Source organism: Oncorhynchus gorbuscha, linkage group LG11 (genome assembly GCF_021184085.1).
Source record: "Oncorhynchus gorbuscha isolate QuinsamMale2020 ecotype Even-year linkage group LG11, OgorEven_v1.0, whole genome shotgun sequence".
NCBI classification, from domain to species: Eukaryota; Metazoa; Chordata; class Actinopteri; order Salmoniformes; family Salmonidae; genus Oncorhynchus; species Oncorhynchus gorbuscha.
In genome coordinates, this window is record NC_060183.1 from 1,439,207 (window position 1) to 1,465,317 (window position 26,111).

The window sequence follows — 26,111 nt, forward strand, 5'->3', positions numbered from 1 at the left end:
TCTAGAAATGTATTTTAAATTCTAGAACTTTCTTTTAAATTCTAGAACTGTGTTTTAAATTCTGAAACTTTTTAAAATGTAGAACGTCTTTATTCTAGATTATAATTATTTTTGAATTCTAAAACTTTGTTTGAAATGCAAGACCATTGCAACCAGGTCCTTTTAATGTTTGATGTGCTAACCTTACCATGACCCGACCAGATCCTTCTGATGTTTGATGTGCTAACCTTACCGTGACCCAACCAGATCCTTCTGATGTCTGATGTGCTAACCTTACCATGACCCGACCAGATCCTTCTGATGTTTGATGTGCTAACCTTACTGTCGTCTTCTCGTTTTACAGTGTTCTCCTACAACTCTGAAACATGTGCCAACAACAGAAATAAGTGTTCCACCTTCGCCGACTGTAAAGATTACGCCAGCGGTTACTGTTGTCACTGCCGGCCCGGCTACTACGGCAACGGAATACAGTGTGTGTCGGAGGGTAAGTCCCCAATTTTCATAACTCCATAGCTACTTATTTTTCTACTTTTCGAACCAAAACTAAATTTATCACTCAGCAAATGATCAAGTTGAATATCTATCAGGTGTGGCAACGATCATGATTGTGGCAACGATCATGATTGTAGCAACTCATCGCTAGCTTGTCAATTAAATGTTAACTAGCCAGTCATTTCAGATAACGTTAGCTAGCTACAAAAATGACAAAGTCGACCTCGGTCTATCAGAAAACCGCGTACACAGAGCGACTCTTCCCAGATTTGTTGCTGTTTTGTCTATCAGGGAAGCCACAGTGGATACGTAACATCTGTGACAATAGACAGTAATCTTCTTCTTCTTCGTTTTATCAGGTAAGCCCCAGAGGATGAACGGCAAGGTGAATGGCAGGGTGTACGTGGGCAACTCTCCATCTCCCGTCGAGTTCAACAGCAACGACCTGCACTCGTACGTGGTAGCCAATGACGGGCGAGCATACGTGGCCATCAGCACCATCCCTGCCAGGCTAGGCCCCTCCCTCCAGCCCCTGTCAGCCCTGGGAGCAGTCATCGGATGGGCCTTCGCCCTGGAGCAGCCTGGATACAAGAACGGATTCAGCATCATCGGTGAACCACGTCTACCTTGGCGAATTGTCCTATAATGTTGTGCTCTTGATTAATAAGGTTTTCCAACCTCTCCTCGAGGGATCCCCAGACATTTTACATTTAACAACGTTGTTGTCACGAACTCACCTGATTCACCAAGGGCTTCATGATTAGTTGACAAGCTGAAGGTCAGACTGTACATTACAATAAGAACTTCCTGGCCTTTTACACAGTGTTCTTACTTGTCATTGTATTTCATATGCAGGAAGTCTGGGGTTTCTAGTCTTGACGTGATTCACAGCTGCTGGGTTATGCTGCAGCTGCAATACCACTTAGTCAGGCCAGGCACACACACACACACACACACACACACACACACACACACACACACACACACACACACACACACACACACACACACACACACACACACACACACACACACACACACACACCCAGGAAACGGCCAGCTGTCTTCTAGATATCTCCCACCACATTCTCCTCACATTACCTCAGAGCAGAGAGTGTTAGAGACGGAGGACAAGAGGACCAATGTTTAGTCCAGGCCAGGCCAGGCATGTTTGCCTTAACCCTGACCTCTCGCTGTGTGTGTGTGTGTGTGTGTGTGTGTGTGTGTGTGTGTGTGTGTGTGTGTGTGTGTGTGTGTGTGTGTGTGTGTGTGTGTGTGTGTGTGTGTGTGTGTGTGTGTGTGTGTGTGTGTGTGTGTGTGTGTGTGTGTGTGTGTGTGCGTGTGTCAGAACCCAGGACTCTCTGGAAAACGGTGGCAATTGATGCTGTTACTGAGTGGACTATGCTGGCAATGTAAATCAATTAAATAAAAATGTCTCCTCTCCAGGTGGTGAGTTTACGTGTCAGGCTGAGGTGACCTTCCTACCAGCCCAGGAGAAGCTGACCATCAAACAGGTGTTCAGTGGGATAGATGAGCATGATCACCTGGTGGTCAGTACCACTCTGGAGGGACGTGTCCCCGAAGTCCTCAGAGGATCCACTGTCCAGATAGAACCCTACTCTGAGATCTACCAGTACAGCTCCAACAGTAAGTTATTTAACCTCTAACCCATAACCCGTAACCCCTAACCCCTCCCAGTACAGCTCCAACCGTAAGTTATTTAACCTCTAACCCCTAACCCGTAACCCCTAACCCCTCCCAGTACAGCTCCAACCGTAAGTTCTTTAACCTCTAACCCCTAACCTCTAACCCCTCCCAGTACAGCTCCAACTGTAAGTTATTTAACCTCTAACCCCTAACCCGTAACCCCTAACCCCTCCCAGTACAGCTCCAACCATAAGTTATTTAACCTCTAACCCCTAACCCGTAACCCCTAACCCCTCCCAGTACAGCTCCAACCGTAAGTTATTTAACCTCTAACCCCTAACCTCTAACCCCTCCCAGTACAGCTCCAACCGTAAGTTCTTTAACCTCTAACCCCTAACCTCTAACCCTAACCCCTCCCAGTACAGCTCCAACCATAAGTTCTTTAACCTCTAACCCCTAACCCCTCCCAGTACAGCTCCAACCGTAAGTCCTTTAACCTCTAACCCCTAACCTCTAACCCCTAACCCCTCCCAGTACAGCTCCAACCGTAAGTCTTTTAACCCCTAACCTCTAACCCCTAACCCCTCTCAGTACAGCTCCAACCGTAAGTCCTTTAACCCCTAACCCCTAACCTCTAACCTCTAACCCCTCCCAGTACAGCTCCAACCGTAAGTCCATAAGCTCTAACCCCTAACCTCTAACCCCTCCCAGCACAGCTCCAACCGTAAGTCCTTTAACCTCTAACCTCTAACCCCTCCCAGTACAGCTCCAACCGTAATTCCTTTAACCCCTAACCCCTAACCCCTCCCAGCACAGCTCCAACCGTAAGTCCAGAAGCTCTAACTCCTAACCCCTAAACCCTCCCAGTACAGCTCCAACCGTAAATCCTGGTCCTGTGTAGCTCAGTTGGTAGAGCATGGCTAACTCGATCCCCGGGACCACCCATAACTGACTGTAAGTCTAACCCCTAAATGGCCCAGAAGCTCCCAACCCCTAAACCCTCCCAGTACAGCTCCAACCGTAAGTCCAGAAGCTCTAACTCCTAACCCCTAAACCCTCCCAGTACAGCTCCAACCGTAAATCCAGAAGCTCTAACTCCTAACCCCTAACAACTCCAGAAGGACACATAATCATAATAGATGTCTCTATCTCTCCAGTCTCCTGGCTACAGTTAACAGTAACACTGAATCACACAGATAGAAGTACTGCTAATAATTATATATTAGAGGAATTGGGTGGAAAGAGCCCTGAATGGTGATTGACTGAAAGGCGTGGTATATTAGACCGTATGCCACAGGTATGACAAAACATGTATTTTTACTGTTTTAATTATGTTGGTAACCAGTTTATAATAGCAGTATGGCACCTCGGGGGTTTGTGATATATGGCCAATATACCACGGCTAAGGGCTGTGTCCAGGCACTCTGTGTTGCGTTGTGGGAAAGAACAGCCCTTAGTTGGACCCTATTGCTTAAATATACAACGATGTTAAATATCCAACATGACTCTAAATGCATTCTAAACAGGATTCTAAACAGGATTATAAACAGGATTATAAAGGATTATAAACAGGATTATAAACAGGATTATAAACAGGATTCTAAACAGGATTCTAAACAGGATTCTAAACAGGATTATAAAGGATTATAAACAGGATTATAAACAGGATTATAAACAGGATTATAATCAGGATTATAAAGGATTCTAAACAGGTTTCTAAACAGGATTATAAAGGATTAAAACAGGATTCTAAACAGGATTATAAAGGATTATAAACAGGATTATAAACAGGATTATAAAGGATTCTAAACAGGATTCTAAAGGATAATAAACAGGATTCTAAAGGATTCTAAAAAGGTTTCTAAACAGGATTCTAAAGGATTCTAAACAGGATTCTAAAGGATTCTAAACAGGATTCTAAAGAATTATAAACAAGATTATAAACAGGATTCTAAAGGATTCTAAATAGGATTATAAACAGGATTCTAAAGGATTCTAAACAGGATTCTAAAGGATTATAAACAGGATTCTAAAGGACTCTAAATAGGATTATAAACAGGATTCTAAAGGATTCTAACAGGCTCTAAACATAGAAGTAGATATCTATTCATAGGTTTCATCTCCGTCACTAGGTCCCGTCTGCCATTGTTATGAACATTCTCAAGCCGTCCTCTTCTGGTGCCCTACAGTGGTGATGAACCCAGTCATTCTGGACAGAGGCTAACTACCATTTAGTCTAAATTACACTATAGTGCCTGGAAATAACATTATATTGATAAAGTAATCAAATATTTAATAGGAAACTACTTTGCCAGCCGTATCATATTGTAAAATAGACTTTAGACAGATGGCAATGTTGTCATTAGCCAGCAAAGTTCGTAAAAAATGACTAGCAATGATAACGTCAGCTAGTGTTAAATCCGAGGTCCTCCCCTTAATCTTAGCTAGCTAGCTAACGTTATACTGCATCTAAAGTCAATCTGCTGACATCACCTTAATCTTAGCTAGCTAGCTAATGTTATACTGTATCTAAAGTCAATCTGGTGACATCACCTTAATCTTAGCTAGCTAGCTAATGTTATACTGTATCTAAAGTCAATCTGGTGACATCACCTTAATCTTAGCTAGCTAGCTAATGTTATACTGCATCTAAAGTCAATCTGGTGACATCACAATTATGACGAAAAGTCTCCTTTTGAATGTCATTGTATTTCCAAGCCACTGTAATGCACTTTTGATGAAATCTTCATCAGCGCTCATTGACGATGCATTGAGTAGAATGGCATTAGTCCAAAACTAACGTTCAAAACAATATTGTGAGGAAACATGCAACCCATGAATAGGCTCAGTGCTGTGTTTATGTTACTGTGTCTGTCCCATCAAGGATCATGTCGTGTGTCTCCTGATCTCAGCCTGGTGTCTCTCTTCTCCTGTAGTGATCACATCTTCCTCTGAGCCTGGTGTCTCTCTCCTCCTGTAGTGATCACATCTTCCTCTGAGCCTGGTGTCTCTCTCCTCCTGTAGTGATCACGTCTTCCTCTGAGCCTGGTGTCTCTTTCCTCCTGTAGTGATCACGTCTTCCTCTGAGCCTGGTGTCTCTTTCCTCCTGTAGTGATCACATCTTCCTCTGAGCCTGGTGTCTCTCTCCTCCTGTAGTGATCACATCTTCCTCTGAGCCTGGTGTCTCTCTCCTCCTGTAGTGATCACGTCTTCCTCTGAGCCTGGTGTCTCTCTCCTCCTGTAGTGATCACATCTTCCTCTGAGCCTGGTGTCTCTCTCCTCCTGTAGTGATCACGTCTTCCTCTGAGCCTGGTGTCTCTCTCCTCCTGTAGTGATCACGTCTTCCTCTGAGCCTGGTGTCTCTTTCCTCCTGTAGTGATCACATCTTCCTCTGAGCCTGGTGTCTCTCTCCTCCTGTAGTGATCACATCTTCCTCTGAGCCTGGTGTCTCTCTCCTCCTGTAGTGATCACATCTTCCTCTGAGCCTGGTGTCTCTCTCCTCCTGTAGTGATCACGTCTTCCTCTGAGCCTGGTGTCTCTTTCCTCCTGTAGTGATCACATCTTCCTCTGAGTATGGTGTCTCTCCTCCTGTAGTGATCACGTCTTCCTCTGAGCCTGGTGTCTCTCTCCTCCTGTAGTGATCACGTCTTCCTCTGAGCCTGGTGTCTCTCTCCTCCTGTAGTGATCACGTCTTCCTCTGAGCCTGGTGTCTCTTTCCTCCTGTAGTGATCACATCTTCCTCTGAGTATGGTGTCTCTCCTCCTGTAGTGATCACGTCTTCCTCTGAGCCTGGAGTCTCTCTCCTCCTGTAGTGATCACGTCTTCCTCTGAGCCTGGTGTCTCTCTCCTCCTGTAGTGATCACGTCTTCCTCTACAAGAGACTACACTGTGAGTCTGGATGATGGCTCTGCTGAGACCAGGACTTACCAGTGGAGACAGACCATCACCTTCCAGAGCTGTCCAAATGACGAGGCTGCAAGGGCCGTGCTGCCCACACAGGTACACACTAATCAATCAATCAATCAATCATACGAGTAATCATACTAGTAACCGAATGCATTAATAACCAAATGCAAATGCATGTAACCGAATGCATTAATAACCAAATGCAAATGCATGTAACCAAATGCATTAATACAGTATGTCTTCTACAGATGCTGAGTGTGGACCAGGTGTTTGTGATGTACGACTCCAACAACGAGCTGATCCGATACGCCATGAGCAACAAAATCGGTGATGTCAACGGTGAGGTCACTTCCCGTCTGAGGTTATTCTTGTCTCTCTGATTGGTCTGATTTCCCTTCCTTCCTTCTTCCTGTTTAGACTGATGTAAATTCCTCCTCCCTAATTGATACGTCTTTCTGTTGGTCTTCTTTTGTCTTATTTGTAGACGGTTCTAGTAGTAGTCGTTTCCTCCATCCTGTTTTAGACAGATCTTCCTAATTGAGAGCCTTCCAATTTTGTCGATGGTCTCTGGTAGTGCCAGTTTTGGAGTAGCAACAATCACCTACAATATAATATGAAACATTGTCTAAATGAGTGATAACCTAGTTCTTAACTACATTGATAATGGGATATTAAACCAGCACTTCCCAAACACGGTCCTAATCATATTTTGCCCTATCACTACACAGCTGATTTAAATAATCAATGTGCCCCCCTTGGGGTCCCCAGGACCGAGTTTGGGAAACGCTGTATTTAAACTGTACTGGCTGTGTTTCTGTCCAGGAGGCCAGCAGGAAGTGGAGAATGCTGTATTTAAACTGTACTGGCTGTGTTTCTGTCCACGAGGCCAGCAGGAAGTGGAGAATGTGCTGTATTAAACTGTACTGGCTGTGTTTCTGTCCAGGAGGCCAGCAGGAAGTGGAGAATGCTGTATTGAACTGTACTGGCTGTGTTTCTGTCCAGGAGGCCAGCAGGAAGTGGAGAATGCTGTATTTAAACTGTACTGGCTGTGTTTCTGTCCAGGAGGCCAGCAGGAAGTGGAGAATGCTGTATTAAACTGTACTGGCTGTGTTTCTGTCCAGGGGCCAGCAGGAAGTGGAGAATGCTGTATTAAACTGTACTGGCTGTGTTTCTGTCCAGGATGCTAGCAGGAAGTGGAGAATGCTGTATTTAAACTGTACTGGCTGTGTTTCTGTCCAGGAGGCCAGCAGGAAGTGGAGAATGCTGTATTTAAACTGTACTGGCTGTGTTTCTGTCCAGGAGGCCAGCAGAAAGAGGAGAATGCTGTATTTAAACTGTACTGGCTATGTTTCTGTCCAGGAGGCCAGCAGAAAGAGGAGAATGCTGTATTTAAACTGTACTGGCTGTGTTTCTGTCCAGGAGGCCAGCAGAAAGAGGAGAATGCTGTATTTAAACTGTACTGGCTATGTTTCTGTCCAGGAGGCCAGCAGAAAGAGGAGAATGCTGTATTTAAACTGTACTGGCTGTGTTTCTGTCCAGGAGGCCAGCAGGAAGTGGAGAATTCCTGTTTCACCGGGAGACACGGCTGTGACACCAACGCTGTCTGTAGACCCGAACAGGGAACACAGTTCACCTGCCAGTGTGCTGCTGGCTTCACTGGAGACGGGCGCTCTTGTTACGGTATGTTATGGAGATGTGACGGAACGGCTGTCTGGAGTACTCATAATACACAGAGAGCTGATCAGAACAATCACATCATTAGTAGTGTTAGGTGGCTAAATGAAGCTCTAGTCAGTGTCTTTTGGTGTCTAAATGAAGCTCTAGTCAGTATTTTGCATACCAAGCAGGAAAGGGAAAAACATCTAATGCTCCATTACATCTTACAGTGTTCTCATTAACACTTACAGGTATGCTGTACTCTGTACTGTGCTGTACTCTGTACTGTGCTGTACTCTGTACTGTGCTGTGCTCTGTACTGTGCTGTACTCTGTACTGTGCTGTACTCTGTACTGTGCTGTACTCTGATGTGCTCTGTACTATATTCTGTACTCTGTACTGTGCTGTACTCTGTACTGTGCTGTACTCTGTACTGTGCTGTACTCTGATGTGCTCTGTACTATATTCTGTACTCTGTACTGTGCTGTACTCTGTACTGTGCTGTACTCTGTACTGTGCTGTATTCTGTACTGTGCTGTACTCTGATGTGCTCTGTACTATATTCTGTACTCTGTACTGTGCTGTACTCTGTACTGTGCTGTACTCTGTACTGTGCTGTACTCTGATGTGCTCTGTACTATATTCTGTACTCTGTACTGTGCTGTACTCTGTACTGTGCTGTATTCTGTACTGTGCTGTACTCTGATGTGCTCTGTACTATATTCTGTACTCTGTACTGTGCTGTACTCTGTACTGTGCTGTACTCTGTACTGTGCTGTACTCTGATGTGCTCTGTACTATATTCTGTACTCTGTACTGTGCTGTACTCTGTACTGTGCTGTACTCTGTACTGTGCTGTACTCTGATGTGCTCTGTACTATATTCTGTACTCTGTACTGTGCTGTACTCTGTACTGTGCTGTATTCTGTACTGTGCTGTACTCTGATGTGCTCTGTACTATATTCTGTACTCTGTACTGTGCTGTACTCTGTACTGTGCTGTACTCTGTACTGTGCTGTACTCTGATGTGCTCTGTACTATATTCTGTACTCTGTACTGTGCTGTACTCTGTACTGTGCTGTACTCTGTACTGTGCTGTACTCTGATGTGCTCTGTACTATATTCTGTACTCTGTACTGTGCTGTACTCTGATGTGCTCTTTGCTATATTCTGTACTCTGTACTGTGCTGTACTCTGATGTGCTCTGTACTATATTCTGTACTCTGTACTGTGCTGTACTCTGATGTGCTCTGTACTATATTCTGTACTCTGTACTGTACTGTACTCTGTACTGTATTCTGTACTGTGCTGTACTCTGTACTGTGCTGTGCTCTGTACTGTGCTGTACTCTGTACTGTGCTGTACTCTGTACTGTGCTGTACTCTGATGTGCTCTGTACTATATTCTGTACTCTGTACTGTGCTGTACTCTGTACTGTATTCTGTACTGTGCTGTACTCTGTACTGTGCTGTACTCTGTACTGTGCTCTGCTCTGTACTGTGCTGTACTCTGTACTGTGCTGTACTCTGATGTGCTCTGTACTATATTCTGTACTCTGTACTGTGCTGTATTCTGTGCTGTACTGTACTCTGATGTGCTCTGTACTATATTCTGTACTGCGTTGTACTGTGGTCCTGGTTGAGAGCCCATCCTGTCAACCAATCCTGTTCCTTCACTGTCTGACTCCCTGACCAAACACTCAATCATAGGTTGATTAGGGGACAATTTCCACCCTACTCCCCAGAGCCCTCCCTTCATATCTTGGGGTTTCAGGGCTCATTTCAGAGTTCACAAACAGTATGATGTACAGGAAGGACTAGTCCCTTCACAGAGAGAGAGGGGGGTTTCTATTTCGGGCTTGGAGTTGGGTTAGGAAATGTTTTTGTCTTTGGAGTTGGGAAAGTCTTGGAACGGGATTGGGAGGGGGGAAAGGAACAGTTTTAGGATGACAGTAAAGGAAGTGCTCTCGGGCACACGGAGGTTAAAATGAGGACCCTACTCCCCTAGTCCACATAGACAGGAGTTCTTATTTTGTCTTGGGACAGGCTTGGGGAGGGGAGGGGTAGGAACAGTTTTGGGACGAGGGAAAAGGAAGTGCTCTTAGCCACAGAAAGTAAAGACAGGATGCTTGTCAGACACAGGAAAGATTGTATCTCTAAACACATTTAGTAATTAGGAAACCAGTCTGATTCAGTTACAGTCCATCCAATGAACTACAGTCCCTCTGCTGTCCAGAACACTAGTGAACTACAGTCCCTCTGCTATCCAGATACTGTCCAGAACACTAGTGAACTACAGTCCCTCTGCTATCCAGATACTGTCCAGAACACTAGTGAACTACAGTCCCTCTGCTATCCAGATACTGTCCAGAACACTAGTGAACTACAGTCCCTCTGCTATCCAGATACTGTCCAGAACACTAGTGAACTACAGTCCCTCTGCTATCCAGATACTGTCCAGAACACTAGTGAACTACAGTCCCTCTGCTATCCAGATACTGTCCAGAACACTAGTGAACTACAGTCCCTCTGCTATCCAGATACTGTCCAGAACACTAGTGAACTACAGTCCCTCTACTATCCAGATACTGTCCAGAACACTAGTGAACTACAGTCCCTCTGCTATCCAGATACTGTCCAGAACACTAGTGAACTACAGTCCCTCTGCTATCCAGATACTGTCCAGAACACTAGTGAACTACAGTCCCTCTGCTATCCAGATACTGTCCAGAACACTAGTGAACTACAGTCCTTCTGTTATCCAGATACTGTCCAGAACACTAGTGAACTACAGTCCCTCTGCTATCCAGATACTGTCCAGCACACTAGTGAACTACAGTCCCTCTGCTATCCAGATACTGTCCAGAACACTAGTGAACTACAGTCCCTCTGTTATCCAGATACTGTCCAGAACACTAGTGAACTACAGTCCCTCTGCTATCCAGATACTGTCCAAAACACTAGTGAACTACAGTCCCTCTGTTATGCAGATACTGTCCAGAACACTAGTGAACTACAGTCCCTCTGTTATCCAGATACTGTCCAGAACACTAGTGAACTACAGTCCCTCTGCTATCCAGATACTGTCCAGAACACTAGTGAACTACAGTCCCTCTGCTATCCAGATACTGTCCAGAACACTAGTGAACTACAGTCCCTCTGCTATCCAGAACACTAGTGAACTACAGTCCCTCTGCTATTCAGAACACTAGTGAACTACAGTCCCTCTGTTATCCAGATACTGTCCAGAACACTAGTGAACTACAGTCCCTCTGCTATCCAGATACTGTCCAGAACACTAGTGAACTACAGTCCCTCTGCTATCCAGATACTGTCCAGAACACTAGTGAACTACAGTCCCTCTGTTATCCAGATACTGTCCAGAACACTAGTGAACTACAGTCCCTCTGTTATCAGATACTGTCCAGAACACTAGTGAACTACAGTCCCTCTGCTAGTCCAGAACACTGCTATCCAGATACTGTCCAGAACACTAGTGAACTACAGTCCCTCTGTTATCCAGATACTGTCCAGAACACTAGTGAACTACAGACCCTCTGTTATCAGATACTGTCCAGAACACTAGTGAACTACAGTCCCTCTGTTATCCAGATACTGTCCAGAACACTAGTGAACTACAGTCCCTCTGTTATCCAGATACTGTCCAGAACACTAGTGAACTACAGTCCCTCTGCTATCCAGATACTGTCCAGAACACTAGTGAACTACAGTCCCTCTGTTATCCAGATACTGTCCAGAACACTAGTGAACTACAGTCCCTCTGTTATCAGATACTGTCCAGAACACTAGTGAACTACAGTCCCTCTGCTGTCCAGAACACTAGTGAACTACAGTCCCTCTGTTATCCAGATACTGTCCAGAACACTAGTGAACTACAGTCCCTCTGCTATCCAGATACTGTCCAGAACACTAGTGAACTACAGTCCCTCTGCTGTCCAGAACACTAGTGAACTACAGTCCCTCTGTTATCCAGATACTGTCCAGAACACTAGTGAACTACAGTCCCTCTGCTGTCCAGAACACTAGTGAACTACAGTCCCTCTGTTATCCAAATACTGTCCAGAACACTAGTGAACTACAGTCCCTCTGCTGTCCAGAACACTAGTGAACTACAGTCCCTCTGCTATCCAGATACTGCCCAGAACACTAGTGAACTACAGTCCCTCTGCTATCCAGATACTGTCCAGAACACTAGTGAACTACAGTCCCTCTGCTATCCAGATACTGTCCAGAACACTAGTGAACTACAGTCCCTCTGCTATCCAGATACTGTCCAGAACACTAGTGAACTACAGTCCCTCTGCTATCCAGATACTGTCCAGAACACTAGTGAACTACAGTCCCTCTGTTATCCAGATACTGTCCAGAAAACTAGTGAACTACAGTCCCTCTACTATCCAGATACTATCCAGAACACTAGTGAACTACAGTCCCTCTGTTATCCAGATACTGTCCAGAACACTAGTGAACTACAGTCCCTCTGTTATCCAGATACTGTCCAGAACACTAGTGAACTACAGTCCCTCTGCTGTCCAGATACTGTCCAGAACACTAGTGAACTACAGTCCCTCTGTTATCCAGATACTGTCCAGAACACTAGTGAACTACAGTCCCTCTGTTATCCAGATACTGTCCAGAACACTAGTGAACTACAGTCCCTCTGCTATCCAGATACTGTCCAGAACACTAGTGAACTACAGTCCCTCTGCTATCCAGAACACTAGTGAACTACAGTCCCTCTGCTATCCAGAACACTAGTGAACTACAGTCCCTCTGTTATCCAGATACTGTCCAGAACACTAGTGAACTACAGTCCCTCTGCTATCCAGATACTGTCCAGAACACTAGTGAACTACAGTCCCTCTGCTATCCAGAACACTAGTGAACTACAGTCCCTCTGCTATCCAGAACACTAGTGAACTACAGTCCCTCTGTTATGCAGATACTGTCCAGAACACTAGTGAACTACAGTCCCTCTGCTATCCAGATACTGTCCAGAACACTAGTGAACTACAGTCCCTCTGCTGTCCAGAACACTAGTGAACTACAGTCCCTCTGTTATCCAGATACTGTCCAGAACACTAGTGAACTACAGTCCCTCTGCTATCCAGATACTGTCCAGAACACTAGTGAACTACAGTCCCTCTGCTGGCCAGAACACTAGTGAACTACAGTCCCTCTGTTATCCAGATACTGTCCAGAACACTAGTGAACTACAGTCCCTCTGCTGTCCAGAACACTAGTGAACTACAGTCCCTCTGCTGTCCAGATACTGTCCAGAACACTAGTGAACTACAGTCCCTCTGTTATCCAAATACTGTCCAGAACACTAGTGAACTACAGTCCCTCTGCTGTCCAGAACACTAGTGAACTACAGTCCCTCTGCTATCCAGATACTGTCCAGAACACTAGTGAACTACAGTCCCTCTGCTATCCAGATACTGTCCAGAACACTAGTGAACTACAGTCCCTCTGCTATCCAGATACTGTCCAGAACACTAGTGAACTACAGTCCCTCTGCTAGCCAGATACTGTCCAGAACACTAGTGAACTACAGTCCCTCTGTTATCCAGATACTGTCCAGAACACTAGTGAACTACAGTCCCTCTACTATCCAGATACTACCCAGAACACTAGTGAACTACAGTCCCTCTGCTGTCCAGAACACTAGTGAACTACAGTCCCTCTGCTGTCCAGAACACTAGTGAACTACAGTCCCTCTGCTATCCAGATACTGTCCAGAACACTAGTGAACTACAGTCCCTCTACTATCAGATACTGTCCAGAACACTAGTGAACTACAGTCCCTCTGCTATCCAGATACTGTCCAGAACACTAGTGAACTACAGTCCCTCTGCTGTCCAGATACTATCCAGAACACTAGTGAACTACAGTCCCTCTGCTATCCAGAACACTAGTGAACTACAGTCCCTCTGCTATCCAGAACACTAGTGAACTACAGTCCCTCTACTATCCAGATACTGTCCAGAACACTAGTGAACTACAGTCCCTCTGCTATCCAGATACTGTCCAGAACACTAGTGAACTACAGTCCCTCTGCTAGCCAGATACTGTCCAGAACACTAGTGAACTACAGTCCCTCTGTTATCCAGATACTGTCCAGAACACTAGTGAACTACAGTCCCTCTACTATCCAGATACTACCCAGAACACTAGTGAACTACAGTCCCTCTGCTGTCCAGAACACTAGTGAACTACAGTCCCTCTGCTGTCCAGAACACTAGTGAACTACAGTCCCTCTGCTATCCAGATACTGTCCAGAACACTAGTGAACTACAGTCCCTCTACTATCAGATACTGTCCAGAACACTAGTGAACTACAGTCCCTCTGCTATCCAGATACTGTCCAGAACACTAGTGAACTACAGTCCCTCTGCTGTCCAGATACTATCCAGAACACTAGTGAACTACAGTCCCTCTGCTATCCAGAACACTAGTGAACTACAGTCCCTCTGCTATCCAGAACACTAGTGAACTACAGTCCCTCTACTATCCAGATACTGTCCAGAACACTAGTGAACTACAGTCCCTCTGCTATCCAGATACTGTCCAGAACACTAGTGAACTACAGTCCCTCTGTTATCCAGATACTGTCCAGAACACTAGTGAACTACAGTCCCTCTGCTGTCCAGAACACCAGTGAACTACAGTCCCTCTGCTATCCAGATACTGTCCAGAACACTAGTGAACTACAGTCCCTCTGCTATCCAGATACTGTCCAGAACACTAGTGAACTACAGTCCCTCTGTTATCCAGATACTGTCCAGAACACTAGTGAACTACAGTCCCTCTGCTGTCCAGAACACCAGTGAACTACAGTCCCTCTGCTGTCAGATACTATCCAGAACACTAGTGAACTACAGTCCCTCTGCTATCCAGATACTGTCCAGAACACTAGTGAACTACAGTCCCTCTGCTATCCAGATACTGTCCAGAACACTAGTGAACTACAGTCCCTCTGCTATCCAGATACTGTCCAGAACACTAGTGAACTACAGTCCCTCTACTATCAGATACTGTCCAGAACACTAGTGAACTACAGTCCCTCTACTATCAGATACTGTCCAGAACACTAGTGAACTACAGTCCCTCTGCTATCAGATACTGTCCAGAACACTAGTGAACTACAGTCCCTCTGTTATCCAGATACTGTCCAGAACACTAGTGAACTACAGTCCCTCTGTTATCCAGATACTGTCCAGAACACTAGTGAACTACAGTCCCTCTGCTGTCCAGAACACTAGTGAACTACAGTCCCTCTGCTGTCAGATACTATCCAGAACACTAGTGAACTACAGTCCCTCTGCTATCAGATACTAACCAGAACACTAGTGAACTACAGTCCCTCTACTATCCAGATACTGTCCAGAACACTAGTGAACTACAGTCCCTCTACTATCCAGATACTGTCCAGAACACTAGTGAACTACAGTCCCTCTGCTGTCCAGAACACTAGTGAACTACAGTCCCTCTGCTGTCAGATACTATCCAGAACACTAGTGAACTACAGTCCCTCTGCTATCAGATACTATCCAGAACACTAGTGAACTACAGTCCCTCTACTATCCAGATACTGTCCAGAACACTAGTGAACTACAGTCCCTCTGCTATCAGATACTATCCAGAACACTAGTGAACTACAGTCCCTCTGCTATCCAGATACTGTCCAGAACACTAGTGAACTACAGTCCCTCTGCTATCCAGATACTGTCCAGAACACTAGTGAACTACAGTCCCTCTACTATCCAGATACTGTCCAGAACACTAGTGAACTACAGTCCCTCTACTATCCAGATACTACCCAGAACACTAGTGAACTACAGTCCCTCTGTTATCCAGATATTGTCCAGAACACTAGTGAACTACAGTCCCTCTGTTATCCAGATACTGTCCAGAACACTAGTGAACTACAGTCCCTCTGCTGTCCAGATACTGTCCAGAACACTAGTGAACTACAGTCCCTCTGTTATCCAGATACTGTCCAGAACACTAGTGAACTACAGTCCCTCTGTTATCCAGATACTGTCCAGAACACTAGTGAACTACAGTCCCTCTGCTATCCAGATACTGTCCAGAACACTAGTGAACTACAGTCCCTCTGCTGTCCAGAACACTAGTGAACTACAGTCCCTCTGCTATCCAGATACTGTCCAGAACACTAGTGAACTACAGTCCCTCTGTTATCCAGATACTGTCCAGAACACTAGTGAACTACAGTCCCTCTGCTGTCCAGATACTGTCCAGAACACTAGTGAACTACAGTCCCTCTGTTATCCAGATACTGTCCAGAACACTAGTGAACTACAGTCCCTCTGTTATCCAGATACTGTCCAGAACACTAGTGAACTACAGTCCCTCTGCTATCCAGATACTGTCCAGAACACTAGTGAACTACAGTCCCTCTGCTGTCCAGAACACTAGTGAACTACAGTCCCTCTACTATCAGATACTGTCCAGAACACTAGTGAACTACAGTCCCTCTGTTATCCAGATACTGTCCAGAACACTAGTGAACTACAGTCCCTCTGCTGTCCAGATACTGTCCAGAACACTAGTGAACTACAGTCCCTCTGCTGTCCAGATACTGTCCAGAACACTAGTGAACTACAGTCCCTCTGCTGTCCAGAACACTAGTGAACTACAGTCCCTCTGCTATCCAGATACTGTCCAGAACACTAGTGAACTACAGTTATTACCGCTATTATAGTTATTATAGTTATTATAGTTATTATAGTTGTTATAGGTATTATAGTTATTATTATAGTTGTTATAGTTATTATGGTTATTATAGTTATTATAGTTATTATAGTTGTTATAGTTATTATAGTTATTATAGTTTTTATAGTCGTTATAGTTATTATAGTTATTATAGTTATTACCGTTATTGTAGTTATTATAGTTATTATTATAGTTATTATAGTAGTTATAGTTATTATAGTTATTATAGTTATTATAGTTGTTATAGTTATTATAGTTGTTATAGTTATTATAGTTATTATAGTTGTTATAGTTATTATAGTTATTGTAGTTGTTATAGTTGTTATAGTTATTGTAGTTATTATAGTTATTATTATAGTTATTATTATAGTTATTACCGTTATTGTAGTTATTATAGTTATTATTGTAGTTACTATAGTTGTTATAGTTATTATAGTTGTTATAGTTATTATAGTTATAATAGTTATTATAGCTGTTATAGTTATTATAGTTGTTATAGTTATTACCGTTATTATAGTTATTATAGTTATTATAGTTGTTATAGTTATTATAGTTGTTATAGTTATTATAGTTGTTATAGTTATTATAGTTATTATAGATATTATAGTTGTTATAGTTATTATAGTTGTTATAGTTATTATAGTTGTTATAGTTATTACCGTTATTATAGTTATTATAGTTATTATAGTTGTTATAGTTATTATAGTTGTTATAGTTATTATAGTTGTTATAGTTATTATAGATATTATAGTTGTTATAGTTATTATAGCTGTTATAGTTGTTATAGTTGTTATAGTTATTATAGTTGTTATAGTTATTATAGTTGTTATAGTTGTTATAGTTATTATAGTTATTACCGTTGTTATAGTTGTTATAGTTATTATAGTTGTTATAGTTATTACCGTTATTATAGTTATTATAGTTATTATAGTTGTTATAGTTATTATAGTTATAGTTATTATAGTTGTTATAGTTGTTATAGTTATTATAGTTATTACCTTTATTATAGTTGTTATAGTTGTTATAGTTATTATAGTTGTTATAGTTATTATAGTTGTTATAGTTATTACCGTTATTATAGTTATTATAGTTATTATAGTTGTTATAGTTATTATAGTTGTTATAGTTATTATAGTTGTTATAGTTATTATAGTTATTACCGTTATTATAGTTGTTACAGTTGTTATAGTTGTTACAGTTGTTGTAGTCTGTAGTATAGTATCTGAAGGTCGACATACCGTCCTGTGTCACTTTTTGACCATTCTTGATTAAAAAACCTGTTCAGATCTGAACAGACTGACAGTCATTATTAGTCGTTATTATAGTTATTATTATAGTTATTATAGACTGACAGCCATTTTCCTGTTTCTGTTTGTCTCCATCTGTTCCTGTCAGACTTTGTTTAGTGTATATCCCTCAGATCTGAACAGTCATGTGTATCTTTCTGTTTATGTGTGTTTATGTCAATGCTTGGGTTTGTGTTTGTTCCTGTCAGATATTGATGAGTGTAGAGAGATCCCTCTGGCCTGTGGAGAACACTCAGTCTGCAACAACCAGCCCGGAACCTTCCGCTGTGAGTGTAATGATGGATACCAGTTCGCCAGTGACGGGCACACCTGCATAGGTACACTTTGTGTGTGTCTCCCTTTTTCTCTCTCTCTGTTTCTTATTCTTGTTCTCACTCCCCTCTCCCCTCTCACTCTCTTTCTCCCAAAATCTCTCTGTCTCGCTCTCTTTCTCTTAAACTCTCTCCCCTCTCGCTCTCTTTCTCTTAAACTCTCTCTGTCTCGCTCTCTTTCTCCCAAACTCTCTCTGTCTCACTCTCTTTCTCCCAAACTCTCTGTCTCGCTCTCTTTCTCTTAAACTCTCTCTGTCTCGCTCTCTTTCTCCCAAACTCTCTCTGTCTCGCTCTCTTTCACTTAAACTCTCTCCCCTCTCGCTCTCTTTCTCCCAAACTCTCTCTGTCTCGCTCTCTTTTTCCAAACTCTCTGTCTCGCTCTCTCTTTCTCTCAAACTCTCTCTGTCCCGCTCTCTCTTTCTCCCAAACTTTGTCTGCCTCTCTCTCTTTCTCTCAAACTCTCTGTCTCGCTCTCTCTTTTTCTCAAACTCTCTCTCTCTCTCTCTCTCTCTCTCTCTCGCTCTCTCTCTCTCTCTCGCTCTCTCTTCCTCTCAAACTCTCTCTCTCTTTCTCTCTCTCTCTCTCTCTCTCTCTCTCTCTCTCTCTCTCTCTCTCTCTCTCTCTCTTTTCTCCCTTTCTCTCTGTCCCTCTCTCTTTTTCTCTCTGCCGCCCCCCCCTCTCTCTCTGTCTTCTGCTGCTTGAAATTCTGGGGTTAAACACTAACCACTGCCATATGAGGGAAATAAAAACAGAACAGATGAAAGCATGTCTGCTCATTTCTCGGCAACAGACAGACATAGTCGTTTTTTCACTGACAGCCCAATTCAGATTTTTTTCAGTAATTGTTCTCTTGACCAATCGGATCATCTCTCTCGTCAGTAATTGGGCAACAGATAAGAATTGGGCTGCCTGTGTAAACGCAGCCTGTGTCAGAATCTAGGCCTGAAAACTACTAACATACTAACTGTTACGGTTTTCTTCCGTCGAAGGAGAGTCGGACCAAAATGCAGCGTGGTAATTTTGATACATCTTTAATAAAGAAAAACCACGAACAATACAAAAACAACAAACGGAACGTGAAAACCTATACAGCCTATCTGGTGACAACTAACACAGAGGCAGGAACAATCACCCACCAAACACTCAAAGAATATGGCTGCCTAAATATGGTTCCCAATCAGAGACAACGAAAATCACCTGCCTCTGATTAAGAACCGCCTCAGGCAACCATAGACTTCCTAGACAACCCTACTCCACAATCCCAATACCTACTAAAACCCCAATACAAAAACACACCACAAAATAAACCCATGTCACACCCTGGCCTGACCAAATAAATAAAGAAAACACAAAATACCAAGACCAAGGCGTGACACTAACATCTGAAATATTTCCTGTGTTGATGTTGACACCCTCTATCCTTTCCAGGAGTTTGATTGATTGATAGATTGATTGACTGACCGACTTGCTGATTGGCTGTTTAATCCCCAGGAGTGGACCGTCCAGTAGACCACTGCGCGGCCGGCAGCCATGACTGTGACATCACGGAGCGCGCTCACTGCAGCTACAGTGGAGGATCCTCTTACATCTGCTCCTGTTTGCCTGGGTTTCAGGGACACGGACGGGTCTGCCAAGGTAATGGTGTGAGTGTGTTTGTGGGCATTTAAACCCACTGTTCCCTGGGCGCCGAAGACGTGGATGTCGATTATGGCGCCCCCCCCCTCGCACCTCTCTGATTCAGAGGGGTTGGGTTACATGCGGAATACACATTTCAGTAGAATGCATTCAGTTATACAACTGACTAGGCATCCCCCTCTCCCTTTCCAACTGACTAGGTATCCCCCTTTCCCTTTCCAACTGACTAGGTATCCCCCTTTCCCTTTCCAACTGACTAGGTATCCCCCTTTCCCTTTCCAACTGACTAGGTATCCCCCTTTCCCTTTACAACTGACTAGGTATCCCCCTTTCCCTTTCCAACTGACTAGGTATCCCCCTTTCCCTTTACAACTGACTAGGTATCCCCTTTTCCCTTTACAACTGACTAGGTATCCCCCTTTCCCTTTACAACTGACTAGATATCCCCTTCCCCAACTGACTAGGTATCCCCCTTTCCCTTTCCAACTGACTAGATATCCCCCTTTCCCCAACTGACTAGATATCCCCCTTTACAACTGACTAGATATCCCCCTTTACAACTGACTAGATATCCCCTTTCCCTTTCCAACTGACTAGATATCCCCCTTTCCCCTTTACAACTGACTAGATATCCCCCTTTCCAACTGACTAGATATCCCCCTTTCCCTTTACAACTGACTAGATATCCCCCTTTCCCTTTCCAACTGACTAGGTATCCCCCTTTATAACTGACTAGATATCCCCCTTTATAACTGACTAGGTATCCCCTTTCCCAACTGACTAGGTATCCCCCTTTATAACTGACTAGATATCCCCTTTATAACTGACTAGGTATCCCCCTTTCCCAACTGACTAGATATCCCCCTTTATAACTGACTAGGTATCCCCTTTCCCAACTGACTAGGTATCCCCCTTTCCCTTTACAACTGACTAGATATCCCCCTTTCCCTTTACAACTGACTAGATATCCCCCTTTCCCTTTCCAACTGACTAGATATCCCCCTTTCCCTTTCCAACTGACTAGGTATCCCCTTTCCCAACTGACTAGGTATCCCCTTTCCCTTTACAACTGACTAGATATCCCCCTTTCCCTTTCCAACTGACTAGGTATCCCCCTTTATAACTGACTAGATATCCCCCTTTATAACTGACTAGGTATCCCCTTTCCCTTTACAACTGACTAGATATCCCCCTTTCCCTTTACAACTGACTAGATATCCCCCTTTCCCTTTATAACTGACTAGGTATCCCCCTTTCCCTTTGCAACTGACTAGATATCCCCTTCCCCAACTGACTAGGTATCCCCTTTCCCTTTCCCTTTATAACTGACTAGGTATCCCCCTTTCCCTTTCCAACTGACTAGGTATCCCCCTTTCCCTTTACAACTGACTAGGTATCCCCTTTCCCTTTATAACTGACTAGGTATCCCCCTTTCCCTTTACAACTGACTAGGTATCCCCCTTTCCCTTTACAACTGACTAGGTATCCCCCTTTCCCTTTACAACTGACTAGGTATCCCCCTTTCCCTTTATAACTGACTAGGTATCCCCTTTCCCTTTCCAACTGACTAGGTATCCCCCTTTCCCTTTACAACTGACTAGATATCCCCCTTTCCCTTTATAACTGACTAGGTATCCCCCTTTCCCTTTCCAACTGACTAGGTATCCCCCTTTCCCTTTACAACTGACTAGATATCCCCTTTCCTTTATAACTGACTAGGTATCCCCCTTTCCCTTTACAACTGACTAGGTATCCCCCTTTCCCTTTACAACTGACTAGATATCCCCTTTCCCTTTATAACTGACTAGGTATCCCCCTTTCCCTTTCCAACTGACTAGGTATCACCCTTTCCCTTTCCAACTGACTAGGTATCCCCCTTACCCTTTACAACTGACTAGGTATCCCCCTTCCCCAACTGACTAGGTATCCCCCTTTCCCTTTATAACTGACTAGGTATCCCCTTCCCCAACTGACTAGGTATCCCCCTTCCCCAACTGACTAGGTGCCCCCTTTCCCTTTATAACTGACTAGGTATCCCCCTTTCCCTTTATAATTGACTAGGTATCCCCCTTTCCCTTTATAACTGACTAGGTATCCCCCTTACCCTTTACAACTGACTAGGTATCCCCCTTACCCTTTACAATAGTGGTCCTTCTGTAGCTCAGTTGGTAGAGCATGGCGGTAGAGCATGGCGCTTGTAACGCCAGGGTAGTGGGTTCGATCCCCGGGACCACCCATACGTAGAATGTATGCACACATGACTGTAAGTCGCTTTGGATAAAAGCGTCCGCTAAATGGCATATATATATTATATTATTATTATTATTATATTACAACTGACTAGGTATCCCCCTTTCCCTTTACAACTGACTAGGTATCCCCCTTACCCTTTACAACTGACTAGGTATCCCCCTTACCCTTTACAACTGACTAGGTATCCCCCTTTCCCTTTACAACTGACTAGGTATCCCCCTTACCCTTTACAACTGACTAGGTATCCCCTTTCCCTTTACAACTGACTAGGTATCCCCCTTTCCCTTTATAACTGACTAGGTATCCCCCTTTCCCTTTATAACTGACTAGGTATCCCCCTTACCCTTTACAACTGACTAGGTATCCCCCTTCCCCAACTGACTAGGTATCCCCCTTTCACTTTATAACTGACTAGGTGCCCCCTTCCCCAACTGACTAGGTGCCCCCTTTCCCTTTATAACTGACTAGGTATCCCCTTTCCCTTTATAACTGACTAGGTGCCCCCCTTCCCCAACTGACTAGGTATCCCCCTTCCCCAACTGACTAGGTGCCCCCTTTCCCTTTATAACTGACTAGGTATCCCCCTTTCCCTTTATAACTGACTAGGTATCCCCCTTCCCCAACTGACTAGGTGCCCCCTTTCCCTTTATAACTGACTAGGTATCCCCCTTTCCCTTTATAACTGACTAGGTATCCCCCTTCCCCAACTGACTAGGTATCCCCCTTTCCCTTTATAACTGACTAGGTATCCCCCTTTCCCTTTACAACTGACTAGGCATCCCCTTTTCCCTTTACAACTGACTAGGTATCCCCCTTTCCCTTTATAACTGACTAGGTATCCCCCTTTCCCTTTATAACTGACTAGGTATCCCCTTTCCCAACTGACTAGATATCCCCCTTTCCCTTTATAACTGACTAGGTATCCCCCTTTCCCTTTATAACTGACTAGGTATCCCCTTTCCCTTTATAACTGACTAGGTATCCCCCTTTCCCTTTATAACTGACTAGGTACCCCCTTTCCCTTTATAACTGACTAGGTATCCCCTTTTCCCAACTGACTAGGTATCCCCCTTTCCCTTTATAACTGACTAGGAATCCCCCTTTCCCTTTATAACTGACTAGGTATCCCCCTTTCCCTTTATAACTGACTAGGTATCCCCCTTTCCCTTTATAACTGACTAGGTGCCCCCTTCCCCAACTGACTAGGTATCCCCTTCCCCAACTGACTAGGTGCCCCCTTTCCCTTTATAACTGACTAGGTATCCCCCTTTCCCTTTATAACTGACTAGGTATCCCCCTTCCCCAACTGACTAGGTGCCCCCTTTCCCTTTATAACTGACTAGGTATCCCCCTTTCCCTTTATAACTGACTAGGTATCCCCTTCCCCAACTGACTAGGTATCCCCCTTTCCCTTTATAACTGACTAGGTATCCCCCTTTCCCTTTACAACTGACTAGGCATCCCCTTTTCCCTTTACAACTGACTAGGTATCCCCCTTTCCCTTTATAACTGACTAGGTATCCCCCTTTCCCTTTATAACTGACTAGGTATCCCCCTTTCCCTTTATAACTGACTAGGTATCCCCCTTTCCCAACTGACTAGATATCCCCCTTTCCCTTTATAACTGACTAGGTATCCCCCTTTCCCTTTATAACTGACTAGGTATCCCCCTTTCCCTTTATAACTGACTAGGTATCCCCCTTTCCCAACTGACTAGGTATCCCCCTTTCCCTTTATAACTGACTAGGTACCCCCTTTCCCTTTATAACTGACTAGGTATCCCCTTTTCCCAACTGACTAGGTATCCCCCTTTCCCTTTATAACTGACTAGGAATCCCCTTTCCCTTTATAACTGACTAGGTATCCCCCTTTCCCTTTATAACTGACTAGGTATCCCCCTTTCCCTTTATAACTGACTAGGTATCCCCCTTTCCCTTTATAACTGACTAGGTATCCCCCTTTCCCTTTATAACTGACTAGGTATCCCCTTTCCCTTTATAACTGACTAGGCATCCCCCTTTCCCAACTGACTAGGTATCCCCCTTTCCCTTTATAACTGACTAGGTATCCCCCTTTCCCTTTATAACTAACTAGGTATCCCCCTTTCCCAACTGACTAGGCATCCCCTTTTCCCAACTGACTAGGTATCCCCCTTTCCCTTTATAACTGACTAGGTATCCCCCTTTCCCTTTATAACTGACTAGGTATCCCCCTTTCCCAACTGACTAGATATCCCCCTTTCCCAACTGACTAGGTATCCCCCTTTCCCTTTACAACTGACTAGGTATCCCCCTTTCCCTTTCCAACTTACTAGGTATCCCCCTTTCCCAACTGACTAGGTATCCCCCTTTCCCTTTACAACTGACTAGGTATCCCCCTTACCCTTTACAACTGACTAGGTATCCCCCTTACCCTTTACAACTGACTAGGTATCCCCCTTTCCCTTTACAACTGACTAGGTATCCCCCTTACCCTTTACAACTGACTAGGTATCCCCCTTTCCCTTTACAACTGACTAGGTATCCCCCTTTCCCTTTATAACTGACTAGGTATCCCCCTTTCCCTTTATAACTGACTAGGTATCCCCCTTACCCTTTACAACTGACTAGGTATCCCCCTTCCCCAACTGACTAGGTATCCCCCTTTCACTTTATAACTGACTAGGTGCCCCCCTTCCCCAACTGACTAGGTGCCCCCTTTCCCTTTATAACTGACTAGGTATCCCCTTTCCCTTTATAACTGACTAGGTGCCCCCTTCCCCAACTGACTAGGTATCCCCCTTCCCCAACTGACTAGGTGCCCCCTTTCCCTTTATAACTGACTAGGTATCCCCCTTTCCCTTTATAACTGACTAGGTATCCCCCTTCCCCAACTGACTAGGTGCCCCCTTTCCCTTTATAACTGACTAGGTATCCCCCTTTCCCTTTATAACTGACTAGGTATCCCCTTCCCCAACTGACTAGGTATCCCCCTTTCCCTTTATAACTGACTAGGTATCCCCCTTTCCCTTTACAACTGACTAGGCATCCCCTTTTCCCTTTACAACTGACTAGGTATCCCCTTTCCCTTTATAACTGACTAGGTATCCCCCTTTCCCTTTATAACTGACTAGGTATCCCCCTTTCCCAACTGACTAGGTATCCCCCTTTCCCTTTATAACTGACTAGGTACCCCCTTTCCCTTTATAACTGACTAGGTATCCCCTTTTCCCAACTGACTAGGTATCCCCCTTTCCCTTTATAACTGACTAGAATCCCCCTTTCCCTTTATAACTGACTAGGTATCCCCCTTTCCCTTTATAACTGACTAGGTATCCCCTTTCCCTTTATAACTGACTAGGTGCCCCCTTCCCCAACTGACTAGGTATCCCCCTTCCCCAACTGACTAGGTGCCCCCTTTCCCTTTATAACTGACTAGGTATCCCCCTTCCCCAACTGACTAGGTGCCCCTTTCCCTTTATAACTGACTAGGTATCCCCTTTCCCTTTATAACTGACTAGGTATCCCCCTTCCCCAACTGACTAGGTATCCCCCTTTCCCTTTATAACTGACTAGGTATCCCCCTTTCCCTTTACAACTGACTAGGCATCCCCTTTTCCCTTTACAACTGACTAGGTATCCCCCTTTCCCTTTATAACTGACTAGGTATCCCCCTTTCCCTTTATAACTGACTAGGTATCCCCCTTTCCCTTTATAACTGACTAGGTATCCCCCTTTCCCAACTGACTAGATATCCCCTTTCCCTTTATAACTGACTAGGTATCCCCCTTTCCCTTTATAACTGACTAGGTATCCCCCTTTCCCTTTATAACTGACTAGGTATCCCCCTTTCCCAACTGACTAGGTATCCCCCTTTCCCTTTATAACTGACTAGGTACCCCCTTTCCCTTTATAACTGACTAGGTATCCCCTTTCCCAACTGACTAGGTATCCCCCTTTCCCTTTATAACTGACTAGGAATCCCCTTTCCCTTTATAACTGACTAGGTATCCCCCTTTCCCTTTATAACTGACTAGGTATCCCCCTTTCCCTTTATAACTGACTAGGTATCCCCCTTTCCCTTTATAACTGACTAGGTATCCCCCTTTCCCTTTATAACTGACTAGGTATCCCCCTTTCCCTTTATAACTGACTAGGCATCCCCTT

At 44.2% G+C, this 26,111-nt stretch overlaps 1 protein-coding gene across 1 annotated transcript in view; it reads left to right on the forward strand.

Moving 5' to 3' along the window:
• The window catches only part of nid1a (nidogen 1a), a 92,142-nt gene that overhangs the window by 23,716 nt on the left and 42,315 nt on the right, over window positions 1–26,111 (forward strand). The window contains exons 6-13 of the mRNA XM_046290715.1: window positions 344–484; window positions 852–1,103; window positions 1,939–2,139; window positions 5,996–6,138; window positions 6,294–6,384; window positions 7,585–7,725; window positions 17,956–18,084; window positions 19,570–19,713. Coding sequence (XP_046146671.1) covers window positions 344–484; window positions 852–1,103; window positions 1,939–2,139; window positions 5,996–6,138; window positions 6,294–6,384; window positions 7,585–7,725; window positions 17,956–18,084; window positions 19,570–19,713 — 1,242 coding nt within the window. The remainder of the gene's footprint in view (window positions 1–343; window positions 485–851; window positions 1,104–1,938; window positions 2,140–5,995; window positions 6,139–6,293; window positions 6,385–7,584; window positions 7,726–17,955; window positions 18,085–19,569; window positions 19,714–26,111) is intronic.